The sequence below is a fragment of the Accipiter gentilis genome, chromosome Z (genome assembly GCF_929443795.1).
Source record: "Accipiter gentilis chromosome Z, bAccGen1.1, whole genome shotgun sequence".
NCBI classification, from domain to species: domain Eukaryota; kingdom Metazoa; phylum Chordata; class Aves; order Accipitriformes; family Accipitridae; genus Astur; species Astur gentilis.
In genome coordinates this window covers 47,607,797-47,628,480 of record NC_064919.1, presented here as the reverse complement: position 1 = coordinate 47,628,480, position 20,684 = coordinate 47,607,797, and the positions used below count along the sequence as shown (strand labels likewise).

At 43.3% G+C, this 20,684-nt stretch overlaps 1 protein-coding gene across 2 annotated transcripts in view; it reads left to right on the top strand.

Annotated features, from left to right (window-relative positions):
- Positions 1–5,873: 5,873 nt before the first annotated feature.
- PTAR1 (protein prenyltransferase alpha subunit repeat containing 1) overlaps positions 5,874–20,684 on the top strand; it is a 40,236-nt gene continuing 25,425 nt past the window's right edge. For both annotated transcript variants that reach the window (XM_049795494.1, XM_049795493.1), the window contains exons 1-2: positions 5,874–6,012; positions 13,145–13,314. In XM_049795494.1, coding sequence (XP_049651451.1) covers positions 5,927–6,012; positions 13,145–13,314 — 256 coding nt within the window. In that variant the 5' untranslated portion in view covers positions 5,874–5,926. The remainder of the gene's footprint in view (positions 6,013–13,144; positions 13,315–20,684) is intronic.

Genomic DNA, 20,684 nt, shown 5'->3' with positions numbered 1-20,684 from the left:
TTATTGAATGCTCACTTTTCAGAAGTGAGTACTGCTTTAAAAACACATGGACATGTTTTAACTATGTTAATATACAGTTTGCTCTACTTAAAACTGCCAAGAGGACAGTTTCAAGCTGTCATGTGGTTTCAGCACATCCATCAGCTTTTATGGATGGCTGAATTCAGCCACCCAATTATGCTTCTTTGCAATTACAGTCAAGTCCCAAACAGATGTTGATATTCTTTAATTCTTGAGCCTTTAGTAAAAAACCAGTTAACATTTATAGACAAAAGAATGGATTACATACCAATACATTTCAAACTTTTGTTAACTTAGTTTTTTCCCCAAATTTGTTTATGTTCTCATTTTATTAAAATGAAATTCAAACTGAATATAACTAACTGAAGAATGTGCAACCTTAGTGACGATACTAACTTTTGCCATTCTCAATACAGCAAAAAAGATGCAGTCATGCAGTCTCTGTACAAGCAATTACAGGATTCCTTGTATTATTTTTCTAGCTTTATACTTAAATACTGTACAAATATGCTAATATGCAACTTATTAATACATGCTAATATATGAAGGGCTAACCCATCCTTCATGTTCACCTTTTTCAATGTAAAAGACAGAAACAGTATCTTAGGAATTTTTTTTTACTAGACCAAGATAAAAGGTTAAGCCTTTACTAAATGAAAATTTACTTAGTTTTTCTACTGCCTAACAAGGTTTTAAATTTACTTTTATGATTTGTAAATGTATGTAAATTTATGCAGATTTTCTGAAACAGTCTGAAAACTCATTAACAGACATACTTTCAGAGCTATCTTTCAGTCTTAAAAGTCTTATCAGAGCATACTTTCAGTCACTTTTAGTGACTGCACTTAATTCAGCAACACACATACTCACTTCCAAGCTGGTCAGCACAGTTATCACAACACCAGACCTATAAGGCATGGGCATTTGCTGATCTATTGGTATCTACTTCAGTTGGTAACAAATAACAAACCTGTTGCATGTAATAGTGTTTCTACCAAAGCTTATAATAATAGTAGAGTTACATTAGCGGAGTACATTGCAGAAACCTAGAACAAAAAAGAAAATGAAGACGACTTGAAATTGAAAACATAATTTTAAAATATTAAGATAAATGGACCTCAGCAAAAATCTTTTAATTAGTTGCATTTTTAAAAATCCATACACAAGATTATACCTTTGATTTACAACACATAAGAGAAATAACTTATCACACAAAGAATGTGCATATCACTTTAATCATAAAATAGTTTCGAACTTTCAAAAACATAGTCCTTAAAATTGAATGGTAACACAGCCTGTGTACATATAAATATGATACACAAATATAAAATTAAGAATATATTAGCAAGCTTATTAAAACATCTGGTTTTCCAATTTGTAGTGTTTCCATTAATACAGATTATCACCTCCTTCCTCCTCTCCCTGCACTCAGAGTAAGTGTTAAACAACTACATCCTCCTACAGAACCAAGCACTATCATTAGTAATTACGGTAAGCAGAAATCTGAAGGTGTTAGACAGTGGGATGGATGAAGTAGCACAAATTATTTTGTATTCCTGAAGCATTCTGCTCTGCCATTGTTGCCGAAAAACTTGGAATAAAGAACTTATCAACACCAATTTAGTGTAGATAAGCAGACACTTCTTTATTGACTGCCAGGTGCGCGGGTGAGTCCTCTCAAAAAACACGTACACCTGAACACCAAAATCATACACCTTATATTAAACTTATTCATTCATATTTATTAGATTTCTGAAAAATGTTATGCATATTTATTAGATTTCTGGGAAGTTATTAGCATATGTTAATGTCCTTTACGCATGTGCATTGAAGGTCTCTGGTGGTCTTCTAGAGTCCTCTGGTGGTCTTTCATAGTCTTCCTCACCTGTCCGCTTCTTGACCTTCTTTAGGTGATTCTGCGCAGTTTGGCCCTTGGCAGGTAACTAACTGTTTCTTGGCAGATAACTACAAGTTGCTTCATAAAGAACTTACCAGTTTCCATTAATTTGAAATTCTGACATCTTATACATTCTTCTAGGTTATAATATACTCCTACAAATAAACACTATATTCAAATTATCTTAAATCTTAAGCTTGTTATCTAAGTTCTAAATGTTCCTACTAGATGATTTTGGCCAATTCCTCCGGCCTTGGTACAGGGTTATACAGAGGATTTCACAGCAGCTGTTGGTTGTTGGTTAAATGTGTAAAATGCAATAGAGATATATATACTTTTGCTAAAATATTTCTTACAATTCTATATTCCTATTAAAATTGAATATGATTAATTCTAACTACTAACAAATCAATAACAAATCAGTAACACCATGACCTCATTTTATGCCTCCAAACAATGCTCAAATATTTCCTCCATTATGTCATCAATATAGACAGTGCATTTCTTCTTGCTTAAGTACCAGAGTCCACCTTCCAGATTCCATGTGGCATATTCTACAATATCTATTATGAAGGTGAAGTGGGATAAAAATATTTAATGAATAAGAAAATCCATTCAATTACATACTAGAACACTGTAAACAGTTAATTTTTTTACTTTGCTTTTGCAATCCTTACCTAGCCATCCATTACACACACATTGACATCAGTAAGGAATTTGTTCCTTATCCTTTCGGTTTCCACATGAAGGATACAACGGTTTTTGATTTAAATCAGTCAGGAATCAAGCTGCTATCACTAATTCACTTACTTGTTTGTATCGCAAGACTGCTGTGAAGAAGCATGAGTTAAAATACGTAAATATACACCAAAAGGAAATCAAGTGGTCACAGAATTCCATTCTCTGCCATCCTTATACTAAATGAAAATTAATGCTATTATATATAAAACCAATGCTCTTACAGGTAAGGAAATACTCTTGAGACTGACCTCTGTCCTTCCCTAGAAAATGAGAAAGCATTCTCAAAAGTAATAGGAATGGACCACCTAGGGAAATTTCTTTTCTGTGGGTAACAGATATATAATTCTTAGATTATTTAATTATGGTGTATTTTCTGCAGTTTATTCTTATGCCCTGTGTGAAATTTAAAAAAAGAATATTTTCTGAAATAACTTATTAAACTACCCCAAAATTACAGCAAGTATGCTTGGCTGACAACTCAATAATCACTCCCAAAAGCTACTGTACACTAGCATGTGCAATATTAATACCAATGCCTGCCTTACAAGCTTTGACAATGTGTGTAAGTACCTAGGGTATGCAATTTAAATAAATTTTATTATGCTATTTAAATGAGAATAGCAATTTAATATTCAGTCCTCTTCAAAAGTCAGGCATGAAGTCATACACAGTATATCGTCAGTTAATTTCACTATTCTAAATAACTACTTTTGCAACTTGTAAGCACATTAGTAGTTTGGTAACAATTTTCAGTACTTTCAGAACAGAACTTTGCATTCTTATGACTGATTTTCACTTGTACCCATTACTAAAACTAAAACAACCCCAGACAACCCCAAACCAAAAATTAAGACTTTTAATCCGTTGAGTAATTTTGGCAAGATTAACAACATTTTAAAGGTGTTTCTTTTGGGTCTAATTAACCAAAACCTCTTTACGGAATTCAAACCTCATATATAGCTGGAAATATTTCATTCACTGTGTCACCTGACTGAAGATAAATTTGCAGCTTTCAACAAATTTGAAACAGACCTGTACATGAACAAATGGCAAAGGACAAAGCGAGAAGGCAGTGAGCCTGAAAAGCTAAGCTGTCAACTACATAAAGCTAGCTTACTCCTTTTGGGCAAGGCAAACGGGCATAAATTAAAAATTCTAGGCTATGCTGAACATTAACAATCAAAGTTATTTTGAAAAAACAATTTGGATATGTCAGCCAAAAATATCTCCCAGTGCCTACCTGGACTTGTACTACCTTTCCTCCTATTTGTATTTTTACTTATTTGACATCCAGAATGCATCAGCTTGCTTCAATAATTTCAGACACCATACATCATAAGACAGTGTCTGTACAGTCTATATGGTGAATGAAAACCTGGGACAGTACAGACATATAACTCAGTTACCTGAAACCAGCATTATTTAGCCTAATTTTTTCCACTTCATATATGGGTTATTAAGAAGGCCCCATAAAACCTCCTGTATCTAATTAGTTTTCTAATTTGGAGTTTAACCCACTGAACCTTCAAATAAATCTGTGGAGGCCCAGATTTTTGAAAGACTACAATCTTCTAATGTAACAATCACATTTCAAGAGTCATATGACTTTACGGGCTCTCGCCTTCTCCTTATTTATACAAAAAAATTTACCGAGTTGAAGCCCAAACCAGAATTAAAGCGTCATTCATTTTCTCAACAAATGCAACAGAGTAGACCAATTCTTCAGTACTTTCAAGATGGTATTTTAGACCTACTGCATGCTATTACATCCTCTTTTTTTCTGGGCATGCACTAGAGTAAAAAGAACTACTGGAAAGAAAAAAAACCCCTACATGAAGTCAACATCTACACAGTTATTGCAATAAATTACTTTCTCAGAATCCTAAAAAAGCTTTGGCAAGTACGCTGTGCTAGAGCCAACTGGAGCTGTTAACACAATGCACTATCTTTTGCTTGCAAAGGCATTCAGTCCAGAATTCTGCAGTGATGGTGGCCTGCCATCTGACAGCACCAAGAGATCCTCACTTAGGCTATCTGCCTAAATTAGTCTTATAACAAAGTAGCCAGTACCGCCCAGAAGGTAATATAACGGTGAAAAAACAGAAAAAGTCACAGGTACTGGGAATGCAGGAAATCCTGGATTCTAGTTCCAGGGTACATGCTCTACATAACCTCCCATCAGAGGCGTACGAATCTGAACTTGAATTCAGAGTAAGTGGAAACAGAAATAAAAGCATCCATGTAGAAAAATAATAGCTGCAAGGCTAAAGAGACAGTCATAAACACCTAAAAATATTATTTCAGGGAATATATTGGGGAAAAAAAAAACATTAAAAAAGCAAGAAGTTACCTTTCGGCAGGCAGGCTGAAGAGGTTTCCAACACATCCTCTTCAGCTTTTACCGCTGAGCTTCCATTAATGTCTTGCTTCACTTGGGATTCTTTGCAGGCATCACCTCCCTGGGTTTTTTATTTGTCGTATCCATCCAAAGAAATCCGATGAAATTCAACTACTGAAAAGGCAAGCGCCAACATGAAACACATCTCTACTTTAAGGTTAGTTTACTTATAAATCCAGCAAAAACCTGGCAGCTTCAGCATGTGAGAACACATACAATGTTTCTCTAAGGGACACCCACCTTTCTATTCGTTCTTTTACACATATCCCCGACCGCGGCGTTCTTCTCTCTGGACCCTTTCTCCTGGTTTTGTTGTTTGTTTGTTTGGGTGTTTTTTTTTTTTTTTTTTTTTTTTTTTTTTTTTTTTTTTTTCTGAAGGAGAACATCCAGCGGGTCTACTAGCCCTTCTCGGGGGTGGTGAGGGTAACAACGGAGCGGATGACGACCACATGGTAAGCTTTCAATTGAGAGGCAGCTAAATTACGCACAGTTAACGCTCTGTGAAACAACTCGCTTCGCAATAAATCTCCGGACGACAGCCAAACACAGCACTTAAATCGGCCCCTCACGCTCGGCCTGCAGCTAACCGCACCCGACCCTCCTCAGCAGCCAGGGGGAGCTACACACGCGCGCGCGCCCGCCCCCGCCCGCCCGCCCGCCGTTGGAAGCCACGCGGCCGAACGCCCAGGCCGAAAAACAAACTCCAGTAACGGCGCTACAAACCGCCAGCCGAGAGACCGCCCCGCCCCGCCCCGCCCCGCCCGACCGTTTCCCGCGGCTCCCCGCGGGCCGCTGACCCGGAAGCGCTTTGCCCGCCCGGCGCGGCGCGGCCCGGCCCGGCGCGGCGGGTCCGGCTGCGCAGGTGGGCGATGGCCGAGTCGCCGGAGGAGGTGGCGGTGCTGGTGCAGCGGGTGGTGAAGGACATTCGCAACGCCTTCCAGCGGAACCCCCACATGTGAGTGGGGCGGGGGACGGCGGTCGGCGGTGGCGGCCGCGGCCGGGCCGGGAGCGCTGCCCCCCGCTCAGCCCCGTGCGTGCTCCTCGGCCGGCGGCGGCGGCGGCGGCGGCCGCCCCGGCCCCGCTCCCTCGGCTCCGGGCGGGCGAGGGCGCGGCGGTGCCCGTCAGGGCCGGGTGCCGGGCCCAAGGTCACGCCGTGAGGGGCCGCGGGGACCCGCCGGCTTCCCGCAGCCGGCGCGGGGGCTGCGGGGCGCGCCAGCCTGCCGGCGGGAGGGCGGGCGCCGGCCGGCTGCCCTGGCACCTCCGCTTCGCCGGGGCAGGTCGCTGGTGCCGCGTGTCTTCCGTGCTCTCCGGCTGCCTCGGCTTCTTCTGGGATAACGCCGCGTACCTGCGCCGCGACGGCCGGGGGGGGGGCCCGGCTGCCCGGGAGAGGGGGGGGGGGGCTGCTGCCCGGGGGCCCCGCGGCTGCTTCGTCAGCCCGGCGGCAAAACCAGCCCCCTCAGTACAAAGCACTCGGTTATGGGAATCGGTGAGGACTCTGAAACCTGGAAGCGATGAATATATGTATTTTATTTTATTTTTTTTTTAAGACAAGTTCTTGAGCGAGCTCTACTTGAAATTGAGGTTTGGCAACGTTGAACTGGTAGCGTAGTCGAGGTGGGACTGACCTTTGCCTGCGGGCGGGTCAGGCGTGCCGAGCCCCGCTGAAGGCAGCCGGGTCGGCCCATGTCCGAGGCAGAGCCGCAGCGCTGGTGGAAGCAGAGCTCGGGGCTGAAGCCCACGGAATTGCACCCTCGCACGAACGGCGCGGTTCGATGAACGCCGCCTTCGCGTCCGTACCTGTTTGTAGAGAGGCCCGCGCTTCTCACTGTGTGTTGTTTTGAAGGAGACAGACGGGGTGACTCTGTAAATACGAGCTGCGGTTATTGCTGTCGAGCGAGAATCGGGTTTACCGAACAATCCGGGGGTCGGGTGGCTTGTGTTTTATTTTCAGCTCCACTGCTGGCCAGCTCTGAGACGCTGGTTTAGGTACCTTCTGTATTTCCATCTCCTTCCGCGTCCTTTGTTGTTTTAAGACACAGACTGTTTAGGGAAGCGTCTTTCTATCTGTTTGTGTAAACTCCATGGTGGTTATGGCAAATGAGGTAGCACATAATGGATAACAACTTCATAACGCAAGAACGGTATGTTTGTGTTGGTCGGAAACGCTGCAGTCTCTGAGGTGGTGGCCTATTAATCTGTTCCAGAAAATGGTATGCTAAACAACTACGTAGGAGAATTTTGCAGGCACTTAATGTATCCCTTTGCTTAAAAGAGACGATTAGAATGAATACCCACATGTTTCTATAGATGTAGTAAGCAACTTGGGTGGGTGGCCAGGTTTTAAAATACAGCATATGGATGCTGTCTAAAAAAGAACTGCATTTTGCCACGAAGCTTCATTTTTAGGTTGTGAGGCATAATGAGCTGTAAACAGCCGGTATTTGTGAATGAATATTCTGATTCTTCTTAGTTCCTACTCCTTCCCTGGAATTGTTTATTGGTAGCAAACTATGAGCTTGTGTTTTTGAAGAATATGCTGCTGTTGCCATTTTATATCATAGATGCAATCTCAGAGGTGAAAGTCGGCTTCAAGAGTTGTGTGCTTTGAGACTGATGAGCTGTGTCATGCTTTGAGTGAGAAAGCACAAGCTACTGCTAGTTTACCCCCTAAAGCAGAAAAAGCAGCAATTCAGTCTGCTAGACTTCTGACCTGCAGTACTTGAAATGGGACTGTGCATGGCCACTGTAGACTGTAGGCCCTTTGCTACGATGCCTCTCTGCCTCTAGAGCACCAGGTTGCACACATGCTGGCCAGACATTTTCATGTAACTTGGAGACATCTTCTCTTCCTGCTGGTGGTCAAGACAGTCGTAAGCAGCTGCAGTCGCTGACAGATGTTGCCCTCTTGAATTGAGCAGCCTGTTCATGTCACGGATCCAGGTTTGAATTCTTTTACATGTTATCTCCTGGCTCCACTGAAAATAAGGGATCTGTCACGCGCATGATGTTCCTTTTCACATCTCATACTTTTATCCCCTACTCATCTCTCTTCCAGCATTTGTTGTCCCTTGTTTTTCACTGTTCACTTTCCCCCTTTGCATCTGTCAGAATGGGTGTTTTGTTCTGGTAGGTTCATGGTTTCGTAGGTTTTAAAGGGGGTGTTGTCTCTGGTCAACACTAAAAAGCATGTAAAAATACAGTTTTAGACTAAGTAGAATGTTGGATTGTTGTTTCTCTTTCTTTGCTTTAAATTAAATTTGCAGCAAGACTTCATTCTTTTAAGACGAGCTTACTTCAATTATACAACACAAAATTCTTTTTGCCTTGTCTGCCTGATAGCTACACTTTCTTCAGCCAGATAACTGTGTCAGCATGCTTGCTTTCAATTTTGTAAGGCTATGAAATTTACTGGAAGATATTTTTACCCGGTCTTATAAGCATAGGTCATGATAAAGTCATATACTTGAGCTATCCCCCTGGAACTGAACGGATCACCAACAGTGAGAAGATCAATGTATAGTTTCTTTCTGAACTTTGCTGTTATTTTGCATGTGAAGTCAAACAGAAATAGACTCACTTGTCAGAAAAGTACATGAATTTGATGGGTGTAATTGGAAGGATGAACTCTCAGATGGTAGCCTAGCATTTGTGTACAAAAGCTGAGGATACCATTTATGGTTTGCCAAGAATCATTTATGTCACTGTAGCTCAGATAATTTTTTGTCTCAATTCATCACAGTCTTAATGTAGGAAAACCACCACAGTTCATTTTGTTAGATACGAAACTCTGAATCAAGTGTCGGCAAATTTCTCTGCAGGGGATTTAGAAAGAAACATATTTCCTGAAGTCTCTACTGTAGCTGAGTATGAAATTTTTCTTGCCAATGCTCTTTTTTGTTAGATTGTTTAATACCTTTGTGCAGCATCTGTACTTCCAAATATACCATTAGTAAGTAAAAATAATTTGTTTGTAATAGTTAGTGAGAGGGGTCATCAGTGCAGAACTTTGTTACTGCAGCAGTTTCCAATCAAGTGGAGATTAATGTGAGAGCAAACAAAAGGAAACTCCTAAAGAGTGAAAGTGTCATATTTATAGCTTCTTTAGAAGCAAATATTGGCTAGAAGTACTTTGGATTTCAGTAATATATTACTGGTCTTTCATTTATGAAAGATTTTAGTTGTACCACTAAGATAATGGCTAATCGTAATGTGCAAATTCATTTATTATCTGAAATTCTAAAAGAGAATCATGTGTATATGACACACTGCACGATAAGGAAAAAAAAGTTTTATCTCTTAGATTTAGGCACCCTTTTCCTTAGCTTTCAAATGTTGTAAATTTGTTAGCCATGTAGTCATTTCATGAGACTTATTGTAATGTAAAAATATACACTTTTCAAGTGTCCATGCTCTGGATTGTCTTCCAGTATTAAAAGCTTTACTCAGCTACGTAGGTCTAGTCTTTACTGTCAGGAGAATCATAGTTGCATTGTATCCACTGATTGTGCCTTGTTCAGATCTCCCAGCCTTTATTTAATATCCTCTGTCTAATTCTGTGGGAGAGATTGGGTTATTTTAAAGATGATCTTCCAGAAAAAAATGAGAGAAGGAATCTTCACATGGGCTACCTAAAGCTGAAGACCCGTCATGGTGGCATCACAAGAAATGCCTCCTTCCCTAACAGTGCTGTGGTACTGCGATTATGTGAAAGAAGGAACTTTTTTTGTATCATCATGGTTTTAAAAGTTTAAAGTAGGTTGGCTAGGGCTTATTTGGGGAGGGCCATTGAATGGCTGAGTCAACAGACTGGGAGTCTTGAGGCAGATCCTGCAGCAGCTTCTCAGTACTGTTCTGCCACAGCTGAGGTTTGCACTGTGGACCAGGTCTGGAGTGTGCAGTTCCACGGTCTCCCAGGTCTCATCTGGCACATCTTCTTTGGCCTCAGCACTGGCTGAAGAAGCTCTGTAATGGCTGCAGACTTCATGACAACCTAGCTAAAAATCTTCCACTAAGTTCTGGCTGCTTCCACGGTGTATTTTAGGAATGTGAACTAGCGTGGTATCCTGTAAATACAGAGATAATTCATGCAGGTTTTGGAACTTGGTGGTGCTTCCTTTGAGGAAAATAAATGTAAAAGCACCAAATAACTCCGAAAGTTCAAGAGGCAATATCAGAAAACTGGGATAAGGAGAGAAATTAAATCTTACTTTCATAGTAGATGGTGCTTCTGGTAGTACAAAATATCAACAAACAGAAGCCCTCAACTGGTGTCTCCTTCAGGACTGTGAGCAGCATACACCTGTCACTTGACCTAAATGGAAGCATCCTCCATCCTGCAATGAGTTTGGGCAATCCTGTCGTGAGCAGGCACATCTTCTGTCACGTGGCCAGGGGTGGTTTGCACAAGACGAAGGGTACTTCAGTCACTTCATTTTACAAGCGCTAATTCAGTGGCACCTGCTTACGAGTCTTGCTGCGGAAGCTTTCTTTGGGTACAGGATAGAGCAGAGGCAGTGTCTCTTTGGCTGACACACCTGCCCTGTTACTCCTCCTGCAGATCGAGGGACCTTCAGGAGCAGAAATAGATGGTGGTTTGAATGAATTGTTTTGGCTGTAAGGTGGGCACCCCATCTTGGATAAATCCGCCCTCCTGGTACTTTGCATTGTGAATTCTGTTCCTTTTCAGGAGCTGAATGCAACATGTGATTTCTGAACCACACGGATCATCAAAAACAATACCAAGGTGTTGGAGACAACACTTCTACCAAATGACAAGTCCTGGTTTGCATCTTAGCAAAAACTAAGTAGTTAACAGATAAACCATTTTTTGTGTTGCACTGTATCGTGGTGAATTTCATTATGCAGTGGTCTAGTCCTCTGCCAATTTTGTGTTCTGGAGTTGGGGTGTTTCAGGCTGACTTGTCAGCTCTGTGCAAAAAACCCTACCTGTGTGTCGTTTTGGTATGTTTAAAGCGGTGTTGTGAAACTTACCTCACCTTACCTCAACTTTTGTATTTGGTAAGAGGTGAAGGTGTGGATGGATGGTTTGGGTTTTTTTTCCTTGCTCTCCTTGCTGTTTACCTTTGGTATGCTGTTTGTAAGCAACAGCTGGTAAATTCTTGTGATAATTCACTGAGTTAATTAGCAAAGCTGTGGGTGACTGCATCTTCATTATGCAAGGCCAGGCAAAGTTTGGCCAAGAACCGAGTTTAACATTCATAAAAGAAAGGAGCCAGTACAAACTTCAGGCTATAAGGTACCATGTTGAACGAAGCAGACCGGAATGTCGTTTTAGGTCTAATCTGACTAGCTTCTTGAAGAGCTTAACTTGTGTTGAGTGTGGAGCAGCAGAGATGAGGATCTTGCTTTGATACCCATTGCTTGCAGTTCATGGGTTAGGAAAACACCTGTTTTCCTCTCTGAGGACCAGGGAGCTGTAAGGGACCTGGGTGTGTGGTTGGAGACAGAGCCAAGTGATTTGTAAATATCTTACCTCGAGTTACTTGTGCTCTTTGTGGCTTGTGATGTATGGAAGATTAAATCTGCTTTCTGAACAAGCAAGTATTTTCTTAAACAAGGACATGGCGTCACTCTTGATTACTTTCGTATTAATCCAGTGAGGACACAGAACTAAATTGGTACACTCAGATTGTCCAGTAAGAAAATTAGGTTAAGATAATTGAATTGGGGTTGTGGGGCTGACACTTGTAGTGTATCTGTAGACCTTGTCTTGAGAAAATTTAAGGTGGAGGATTTGCTTTCTATCTGAGATCACAAGAAATTTATTTTTTTTTTTTCTGACTAAGATCTGACGATGTCCCTCCTCAGCAACAAAATTTTCCACTAAACAGGAGTTGGTGGAGAAATCATGCATAATGGAAATATAAAATAATGTTGCTTTCTGTCCAAACCAGTGTGAATGCTTGACAACCTGTATTTGTTTCTAAGAATCTGTTAAAGCTGCATTTCCAACATCCCTACACACTAGAGAAAGCTGAGGAAAAAGTAAAATATGATATGGCCCTTTCAAACTAAACAGCTGAGTCTCTTCTGCTTTGTTTGCTGGTATGTATCTTTGTGGCCATCACTGTTTTTTGTTTTTTTTTTTTAAAAGCCTTGATTAAAGCCTCTCACACAAAGTTGCTGTTTAATCAGACCAGCATCTGTGTTTCAAATCTTCCCCCTGTTCAGCAGACTGCCTTGCGTAGGAGAAGGGAAAATGGGACGTGTGGAAACGTACATGTGGAGGTGCGCACGTTGCTGTCTATGTGACTTTCTTTTGCCTGATCTTTGGTTTCAAAGCACCTGGTCATGCTGCTGCAGGGCACACTTGGGTACATTTGAGTCAGTCAGGTGCCTCTACTGGTTAACATGTTTTGTTTCACTTGCAGTAGCAGTTACAGCTCCATCACATCTCGAGCACAAAGCCAGGGGTACTTGTGTTAATGCAGCTGAGTTAAAATGCTTAGGTGATAATCTAAAAATACAAATAAAGGGGCCTTCCTCATTTGGGATCTTTGGGAAAAATCTAATAAAACTTTTCCTTTTATCTTAAGATTGAGAAGAGCCAGAATCACGGAAAGGAGTCTTCCTTTTGAACTCATTCTGGCTCATCTAATCATGGCTATTACTTCCATAGTCTTCAGCAAGTCTTAAAATATTTCTGGTTTGCTATCGCTACAGCACTGGGGAGCTAATACAAAATTTTGTAGTTGCTCTTAACTCAAAACCACAACCGGCTTTTATATTATGTCTAAATAAATTGTGCAGAGGTAAAACACATTTACTTTTTTTGCTCAACTTAAATCTTTGTTCATGCCTTAAAACATGTTTGAATCATTCATTTGCCAAGTTAATATACTGCCTAAGTTTTGCAGAGGATGGCTTTCTGAAAATGTATTTTACCCTACCTGCAGTTCGGCAAGAATCAAGAAGGCGAGTTGAGGATAATGAGTACAGGTTTTGGTAAAAACAGAAAAAAAGGTGATGGACTAACTGGGCGGGAAACATTGCCAGTCTGCTCTATTGAGAAGAATAATTGGCATCTACTGGAATTAAGTTTAACTATTTCTTTCTGTTTTTTTAAGAGATGAAATTGGATTAATACCCTGCCCTGAAGCCAGGTATAACCGGAGCCCTATTGTCCTGCTAGAAAACAAGCTTGGTGTGGAAAGCTGGTGTGTCAAGTTTCTTTTGCCGTATGTCCACAATAAACTTGTCCTCTACAGACAAAGAAAACAATGGCTGAACAAAGATGGTAAGTTACCCATTTGGAGAATAGTATCTTATGTTATTCTTGATGCACATTTTTTTATTTATCATAGAATCATTTAGGTTGGAAAAAACCTTTAAGATCATCGAGTCCAACTATAAACTTAACACTGCCAAGTCCACCACTAAGCCATATCCCTAAGCGTCACATCTACATATCTTTTAAAATACCTCCAGAGATGATCACTTAACCACTTCCCTGGGCAGCCTGTTCCAATGCTTGACAGCCTTTTTGGTGAAGAAATTTTTCCTAATATCCAATCTAAACCTCCCCTGGCACAGACAACTTGAGGCCATTTCTTCTTGTCCTATTGCTTGTTACCTGGGAGAGGAGACCAACACCCACCTCGCTACAACCTCCTTTCAGATAGTTGTAGAGAGCAATAAGGTTTCCCCTCAGCCTCCTCTTCTCCAGACTAAACAGCCCCAGTTCCCTCAGCTGCTCCTCATAAGACTTGTTCTTTAGACCCTTCACCAGCTTCGTTGCCCTTCTCTGGACACATTCCAGCACCTCAATGTCTTTCCTGTAGAGAGGGGCCCAAAACTGAACACAGTACTTGAGGTGCGGCCTTGTCAGTGCCAAGTACAGGGGAACAATCACTTCCTTTGTCCTGCTGGCCATGCTGTTTCTGATAAAGGCCAGGATGCTGTTGGCCTTGGCCACCTGGGCATGCTGTTGGCTCCTATTCAGCCAGCTGTTGACCAACCCCTGCAGGTCTTTTTCTGCTGGGCAGTTTTCCAGCCACTCTTCCCCAAGCCTGTAGCGCTGCATGGGGTGGTTGTGACCCAAGTGCAGGACCCGGCACTTGGCCTTGTTGAACCTCATACAATTGGCCTCGGCCCATCAATCCAGCCTGTCCAGATCCCTCTGTAGAGGCTGCCTTCCCTCAAGCAAATCAACACTCCTGCCCAACTTGGTGTTGTCTACAAACTTACTGAGGGTGCATATTTTAGTCTATATTGTCTGTTTTGAATTGTTAAGGAATTATAAACAGATGTGACATGGGAGATATTTGACTGCTTACAAAGTGTCCTGTTCTGTTCAGAGCAAGAATGAAAAAGGGTAACTGTAGTTTAAGAAAATAATTTTTTTGTTCATGGTTCCAGGTCTCTTCTAAATAGCAGTCAGCATAAAAAATATTCTTACTCTAGACTTAATCTCACTGTCTTATTTCTGGTGTTTATTCATTTTTTTTTGAGGCTTCTTTCTAGTATCTTCTACCTGCTGCAGCATTTTTCACATTTTTGCGTCCCAGAAAGAGGGATATCTTTTCTGTTGAAGAACACCTCCTGACTATTCACAGAGTTTAGACCTTTGGTGTCTCACATGTACCTGGGTTTCAGTTTGGGCCTGTTACCATATTTTAATTTTTTTGCATGAAACTAACCTAATCCATAAAACACTGGCTGTGTCCATTGTGCTTTAAAATGACTGTCTTGGACTGTCTTCCCCTCCTGGAATGCACCCAACAGCCACTATTCCTTGGGTTGTTGTCATGGTTTAAGCCCAGCAGGCCACAAAGCACCAGAGGCTGCTCACTCACTCCTCCCTCCTACCTCCAGCTCCCTGGTAGCATGAGGAGGAGAAGATATAAAGAAAAGCTTATGGGTCAAGACAAGGACAGGGAGGGATCACTCACCCATTATGATCATGGGCAAAAAAACCCAGACTCAACTTGGGGAAAAAACAAAATCAATTTAATACCAATCAAATCAAAACAGGATAATAAGAAATAAAACCAAATCTTAAAAACACCTTCTCCTCACCCCTCCTTCCTTCCCAGCTCAACTCCAGTCCTGGTTTTTCTCTGCCTCCTCCCTCCAGCAGCGCAGTGGGACAGGGAACACGGATTGGGGTCAGTTCATCACACGTTGTCTCTGCCGCTCCTTCCTCCTCAGGGGGAGAACTCCTCACTCTTCCCTTGCTCCAGTGTGGGGTCCCTCCCATGGAAACAGTTCTCCACAAAATCCTCCAGTGTGAGTCCTTCCCACGGGCTGCAGTCCTTCACAGACTGCTCCAGTGTGGGTCTGTCATGGTTTAACCCCAGCCAGCACCTAAGCACCACGCAGCCGCTCACTCACTTCCCCCCTACCCAGTGGGATAGGGGAGGGAATTGGAAAGAAAGGTAAAACTCATGGGTTGAGAGAAGAACAATTTAATAGAACCCTGAGGCACACGTCAGACTTCTCCATCTTTTCACATCACCCACGAAGTGCACCCAGGTCCTTGAGCAAAAGCAATTCCACGAATGGGGTTACCTCTGCCTGAGGCAGGACTAAACCAGACTGTCTTCCCTAACGTATTTTTAATGTGCACTACAGGGGCTTTATCCCCTTCTACAGTATGTAAATGTTATGACTGGGCAGGGCCATCCTGATTGGGGGAGATCCTCTGGTGTTGACTAACCAAGTGGCTTTCGCTGAATGTGTATCCCAATGTTTGAAGGTCCCAGCCCCCATTGCTCTCAATGTAGTCTTTAACAGTCCATTGTATTGTTCAGTTTTCCAGGAGGCTGGTGCATGATAGGGGATGCGATATACCCACTCAATGCCATGCTCTTTGGCCCAGGTGTGCATAAGGTTGTTTTGGAAATGAGTCCTATTGTCTGACCTAATTCTTTCTGGCGTGACATGTTGCCACAAGGCTTGCTTTTCAAGGCGTAGGATAGTGTTCTGGGTGGTGGCTTGGGGCACAGGATATGTTTCCAGCCACCTGGTGGTTGCTTCCACCATTCTAAGCACATGGTGCTTGCCTTGGCGGGTTTGTGGGAGTGTGATATAGTCAATCTGCCAGGTTTCCCCATATTTATATTTCAGCCATCACCCTCCATACCATGGGGGCTTCAACCACTTGGCTTGCTTAATTGCAGCACATTTCACATTCATGGATAACCTGTGCAATAGTATCCATGGGCAAGTTCACCCCATCTATATGTTGCATCTCTTCCCAGGTGGCCTGAGGTGTCATGGGCCCATCGAGCCATAAATAGCTTGCTCTTATGTTGCCAGTCCAGGTCCACCTGAGCCACTTCAATCTTGGCAGCCTGATCCACCTGTTAGTTGTTTTGATGTTCTTCAGTGGCCTGACTCTTGGGTATGTGGGCATCTACATGACATACTTTTACCACTAGCTTCTCTAGCTGGGCAGCAATATCATGCCACCATGCAGCAGCCCAGATGGGTTTGCCTCTGCACTGCCAGTTGCTCTGCTTCCATTGCTGTGACCACCCCCACAGGGTATTTGCCACCTTCCATGAGTCAGTGTAGAGACAGAGCACTGGCCACTTTTCTCTTTCAGTGATGTCTAATGCTAACTGGATGGCTTTCACCTCTGACTCAATTCCCCTCCTTCAGCAGTTTCTGCAGCTTGTCGTATAGGACTCTATACAGCAGCCTTCCACGTCCAGTGCTTTCCCACAAAGTGACAGGATCCATCATTGAACAGGGCATATTGCCTCTCATTTTCTAACAGTTTATTATACAGTGAGGCCTCTTCAGCACACGTCACCTCCTCCGGCGATATTCCAAAATTTTTGCCTTCTGGCCAGTCTGTGATCACTTCCAAAATTCCTGGGTGACTGGGGTTTCCTATGTGAGCTCATTGTGTGATCAGCATGACCCACTTACTCCATGTCGCATCAGTTGCATGATGTGTAGAGGAGACCCTCCCTTTGAACATCCAGCCCAGCACCAGCAGTTGGGGTGCTAAGAGGAGCTGTGCTTCAGTACCAGCCACATCTGAGGCAGCTCGAACTCCTTCATATGCTGCCAGTATCTCTTTTTCAGTTGGATTATAATGAGCCTTGGATCCTCTGTACCCCTGACTCCAAAACCCCAGGGGTTGGCCTTGGGTCTCCCCAGGTGCTTTCTGCCAGAGGCTCCAGGTAGGGCCATTCTCCCCGGCTGCGGTATAGAACACATTTTCAACATTTTGTCCTGCCCAGACTGGCCCAAGGGCTACTGCATGAACAATCTCCTGTTTAATTTGTTCAAAGGCTTGTTGTTGCTCAGGGCCCCATTTAAAATTGTTCTTCTTCCGGGTTACTTGATAGAGAGGGCTTACAATTGGACTGTAATTTGGAATATGCATTCTCCAAAAACCCACAACGCCTAAGAAAACCTGTATTTTCCTTTTTATTAGTTGGTGAAGACATAGCTGTTGTTTTGTTGATCACATACATTGGGATCTGATGATGCCTGTCTTGCCATTTTATTCCTAAAAACTAGGCTTCTGTACAGGTCCCTTGACCTTACTTTGTTTTGTGGCAAAACCAGCTTTCAGAAGGATTTGGTTTATTTTCTTCCCTTGGAAGACTTTTTCTGCTGTGTTGTCCCATATGATGATGCCATCAGTGCATTGCAGGTGTTCTGGAGCTTCACCCTTTTCCAGTGCAGTCTGAATCAGTCCATGGCAAATGGTGGGGCTGTGTTTCCACCCATGGGGCAGTCGATTCCAAGTGCACTGGATGCCTCTCCATTGAAAGCAAATTGTGGCCAGCACTCTGCTGCCAGAAGGATTGAGAAAAACGTATTAGCAATGTCAATTGTGGCATACCGCTTGGCTGTCCTTGATTCTAGTTCGTATTGGAGGTCTAGCACGTCCGGCATGGGAGCACTCAGCAGTGGCGTAACTTCATTCAGGCTATGATAGTCAACTGTTAGTCTCCACTCGCCATTAGACTTTCGCACTGGCTATACGGGACTATTAAAGGGTGAGTGAGTTTTGCTGATCACTCCTTGGCTCTCCAGTTGATGAATCAACTTGTGGATAGGAACCAGGGAGTCTTAGTTGGTGTGATATTGCCGCTGATGCACTGTTGTGGTAGCAGTTGGCGCTTGTTGTTCTTCAGCCCTCAGCAGCCCCACAATTAAAGGGTCTTGAGAGAAACCAGGCAAGGTAGACAGCTGCTTAATTCCCTCCATCTCCAAGGCAGCTATACCAAAAGCCCATCGATAGCCCTTTGGATCCTTAAAATACGCTCTCCTCAGATAGTCTATGCCAAGGATGCACGGGCCCTCTGGCCCAGTCACAATAGGGTGTTTCTGCCATTCACTCCCAGTTAGGCTTACTTCAGCTTCCCACACAGTTAGCTCTTGTGATCCCCCTGTCACCCCAGGAATACAGATGGGTTCTGCCACTTTATAGCTCAATGGCATTAGAGTACCACTGTGCACCAGTGTCTACTAAAGCCTTGTACTTCTGTGGGTCTAACATGCCAGACCATCGAGTCCACACAGTCCAATAGACCTGGTTATCCCTTTCCTCCACCTGGCTGGAGGCAGGGCCCCTCTAAATCTGGTCAGAGTGTCCATTACCCACTCCTTGTGAAGTTGACTCAAAAGCCCCTTCAAGAGGATCAGAAATAAGATCAGCCCTTCTACTCTGTTTGGAAACTGGAGTGGCATTTTTCCTGGGAAAATTCCATGTTGTGGTGCTTTTTCCTTACAGCTCACATACCCGTGCATTTAGGACCGAGGTAGGTTTTCCATCCAATTTCCTCATGTCCTCTCTGTGGTCAGACAGGTAGAATCACAGGGCACCTCGTGGTGTGTTCCTTCTGTATTCTCTCTCTGGCAGAGGAACACACACTCCTAATAGCTGAGATGTTGGTCCTTACAGGTGAGGAGTGGGACATACCCTCTTTGATTTGCTGGACATCCTGGGACAGCTTCTCCACAGCCACAATGCAGGCTTGTACGGAGGAGGTAAGATTTTCTTCACGTTGCCAGAGTTGCTGAGTGATTTCATCCACCATCGGTGCCTCTTTGTCTTTCCAGGTCATTACTGCCAGTGTGTTGGCATAGGACAATGGTGGGCTCTGTACAAACTTCTGCCACATGGGTCACGTGCATTGGACTTTGTCTGGATCTTTAGGCGATTGTGTGTTATCTGAGTCACAATAAATAATCTCTAGCACGGCTAATTCCTTCAGGTATTGGATACCTCTCTCCATGGTGGTCCACTTGCTTGATTGACATAAAATATCATCCTGAAAAGGGTACCTTTCCTTCACACTTGAGAGGAGTCGCCTCCAGAGGCTGAGAGCTGGTGCCCCTTTTCCAATTGCCTCGTCAATGCCACCTTCCCTGGCAAGCAATCCCAGCTGCTTGGCTTCCCTATCTTCTAATTCCAGGCTACTAGCCCCACTACCCCAGCATCGGAGCACCCAGGTGATAACGTGCTCACCTATACGATGGCCAAAATCTTTTCACATATCCCACAGCTCACTCAAGGATAGGGATCGGGTGATTACCTCTGGTTCTGCCTCTTCCTCCTGTTCCTGTGATGACACTGGTTCACATTCATCCTTCGCTAAGTGAACTGGGGTTTTTTTTGTATATTTCTTCTTCTGTACGGGGGCAACTGATACTGATGCAGGGGTTGGAGTGGCCACAGTGCCTGTCACCTTGTTGTTAGATCCAAGGTCTTTCTCTTCCCCTTGAGGATACTGGGTAGTATTAAACAGGGTTTGAACAGGCATGGGCCAGGATGCAGCACATTGCAGTGAGTTGCGTCTCCCTGGAATTGTCAGGGTGATGACAGCATACTTTTTCCAAATGTTCTGCTAGTTTTTCAGGATTCTGCACTTGTTCAAGGGTGAAGTTCCAAAATACTGGAGGTGTTTTGGAACACCACCCTAGGCATTTGCCCATACTACCCCACACACCCTGCCACTTGTAATTATCCAGCCTCGGAGCAGACCTCTGGGTGATCTTCTTCAATAGTTGTTTAACCTTAAACAAGGCCTGAACCACATTCAGGAATATGCTAGTTCCTAGCAATAGGACCATACTGGTCTCAAGATCCCAAGGGTATTCAAATTTTCCAAAATTCTCGAACGCCATTGTAACTAGTCTGGGGAAGAAAGGTGTCTCGCCCATAGATTGGTTCTCTGAGGAAGAAGGGTGAATGGTGTAATTATTAATAGCTTCCCACAGATGGCTCCCGAAGTATAGAAGTGACAACAATGCTGAGTGCAAACACTGGATTAGTTCCGCAACCAGTAATTTTATCATACCATAAGCCAGTATTACACAATACATCAAAGCGAAAACCTTAATCCACCTCCCACGGATGATAAGCAGTAGCACAGGGACTATATACTGCAAGTGGGGTGATACATAATACAACTCTAAAAACAAGTGTTACAACTCTTAAGAATGCATAAATCAACACAGTGACCAGTCACTGTTAGACCAATGTAATAAATACTTGTAACAAATCAATTTTAACAAGCTCTGGTTAGGCTTGTCATTGTGTCAACCCTTCGTGCCCCACGTTGGGCACCAAAAGGGCTGTTGTGGTTTAGCCCCAGCCAGCAGCTAAGACCACACAGGTGCTCGCTCACTTCCCCC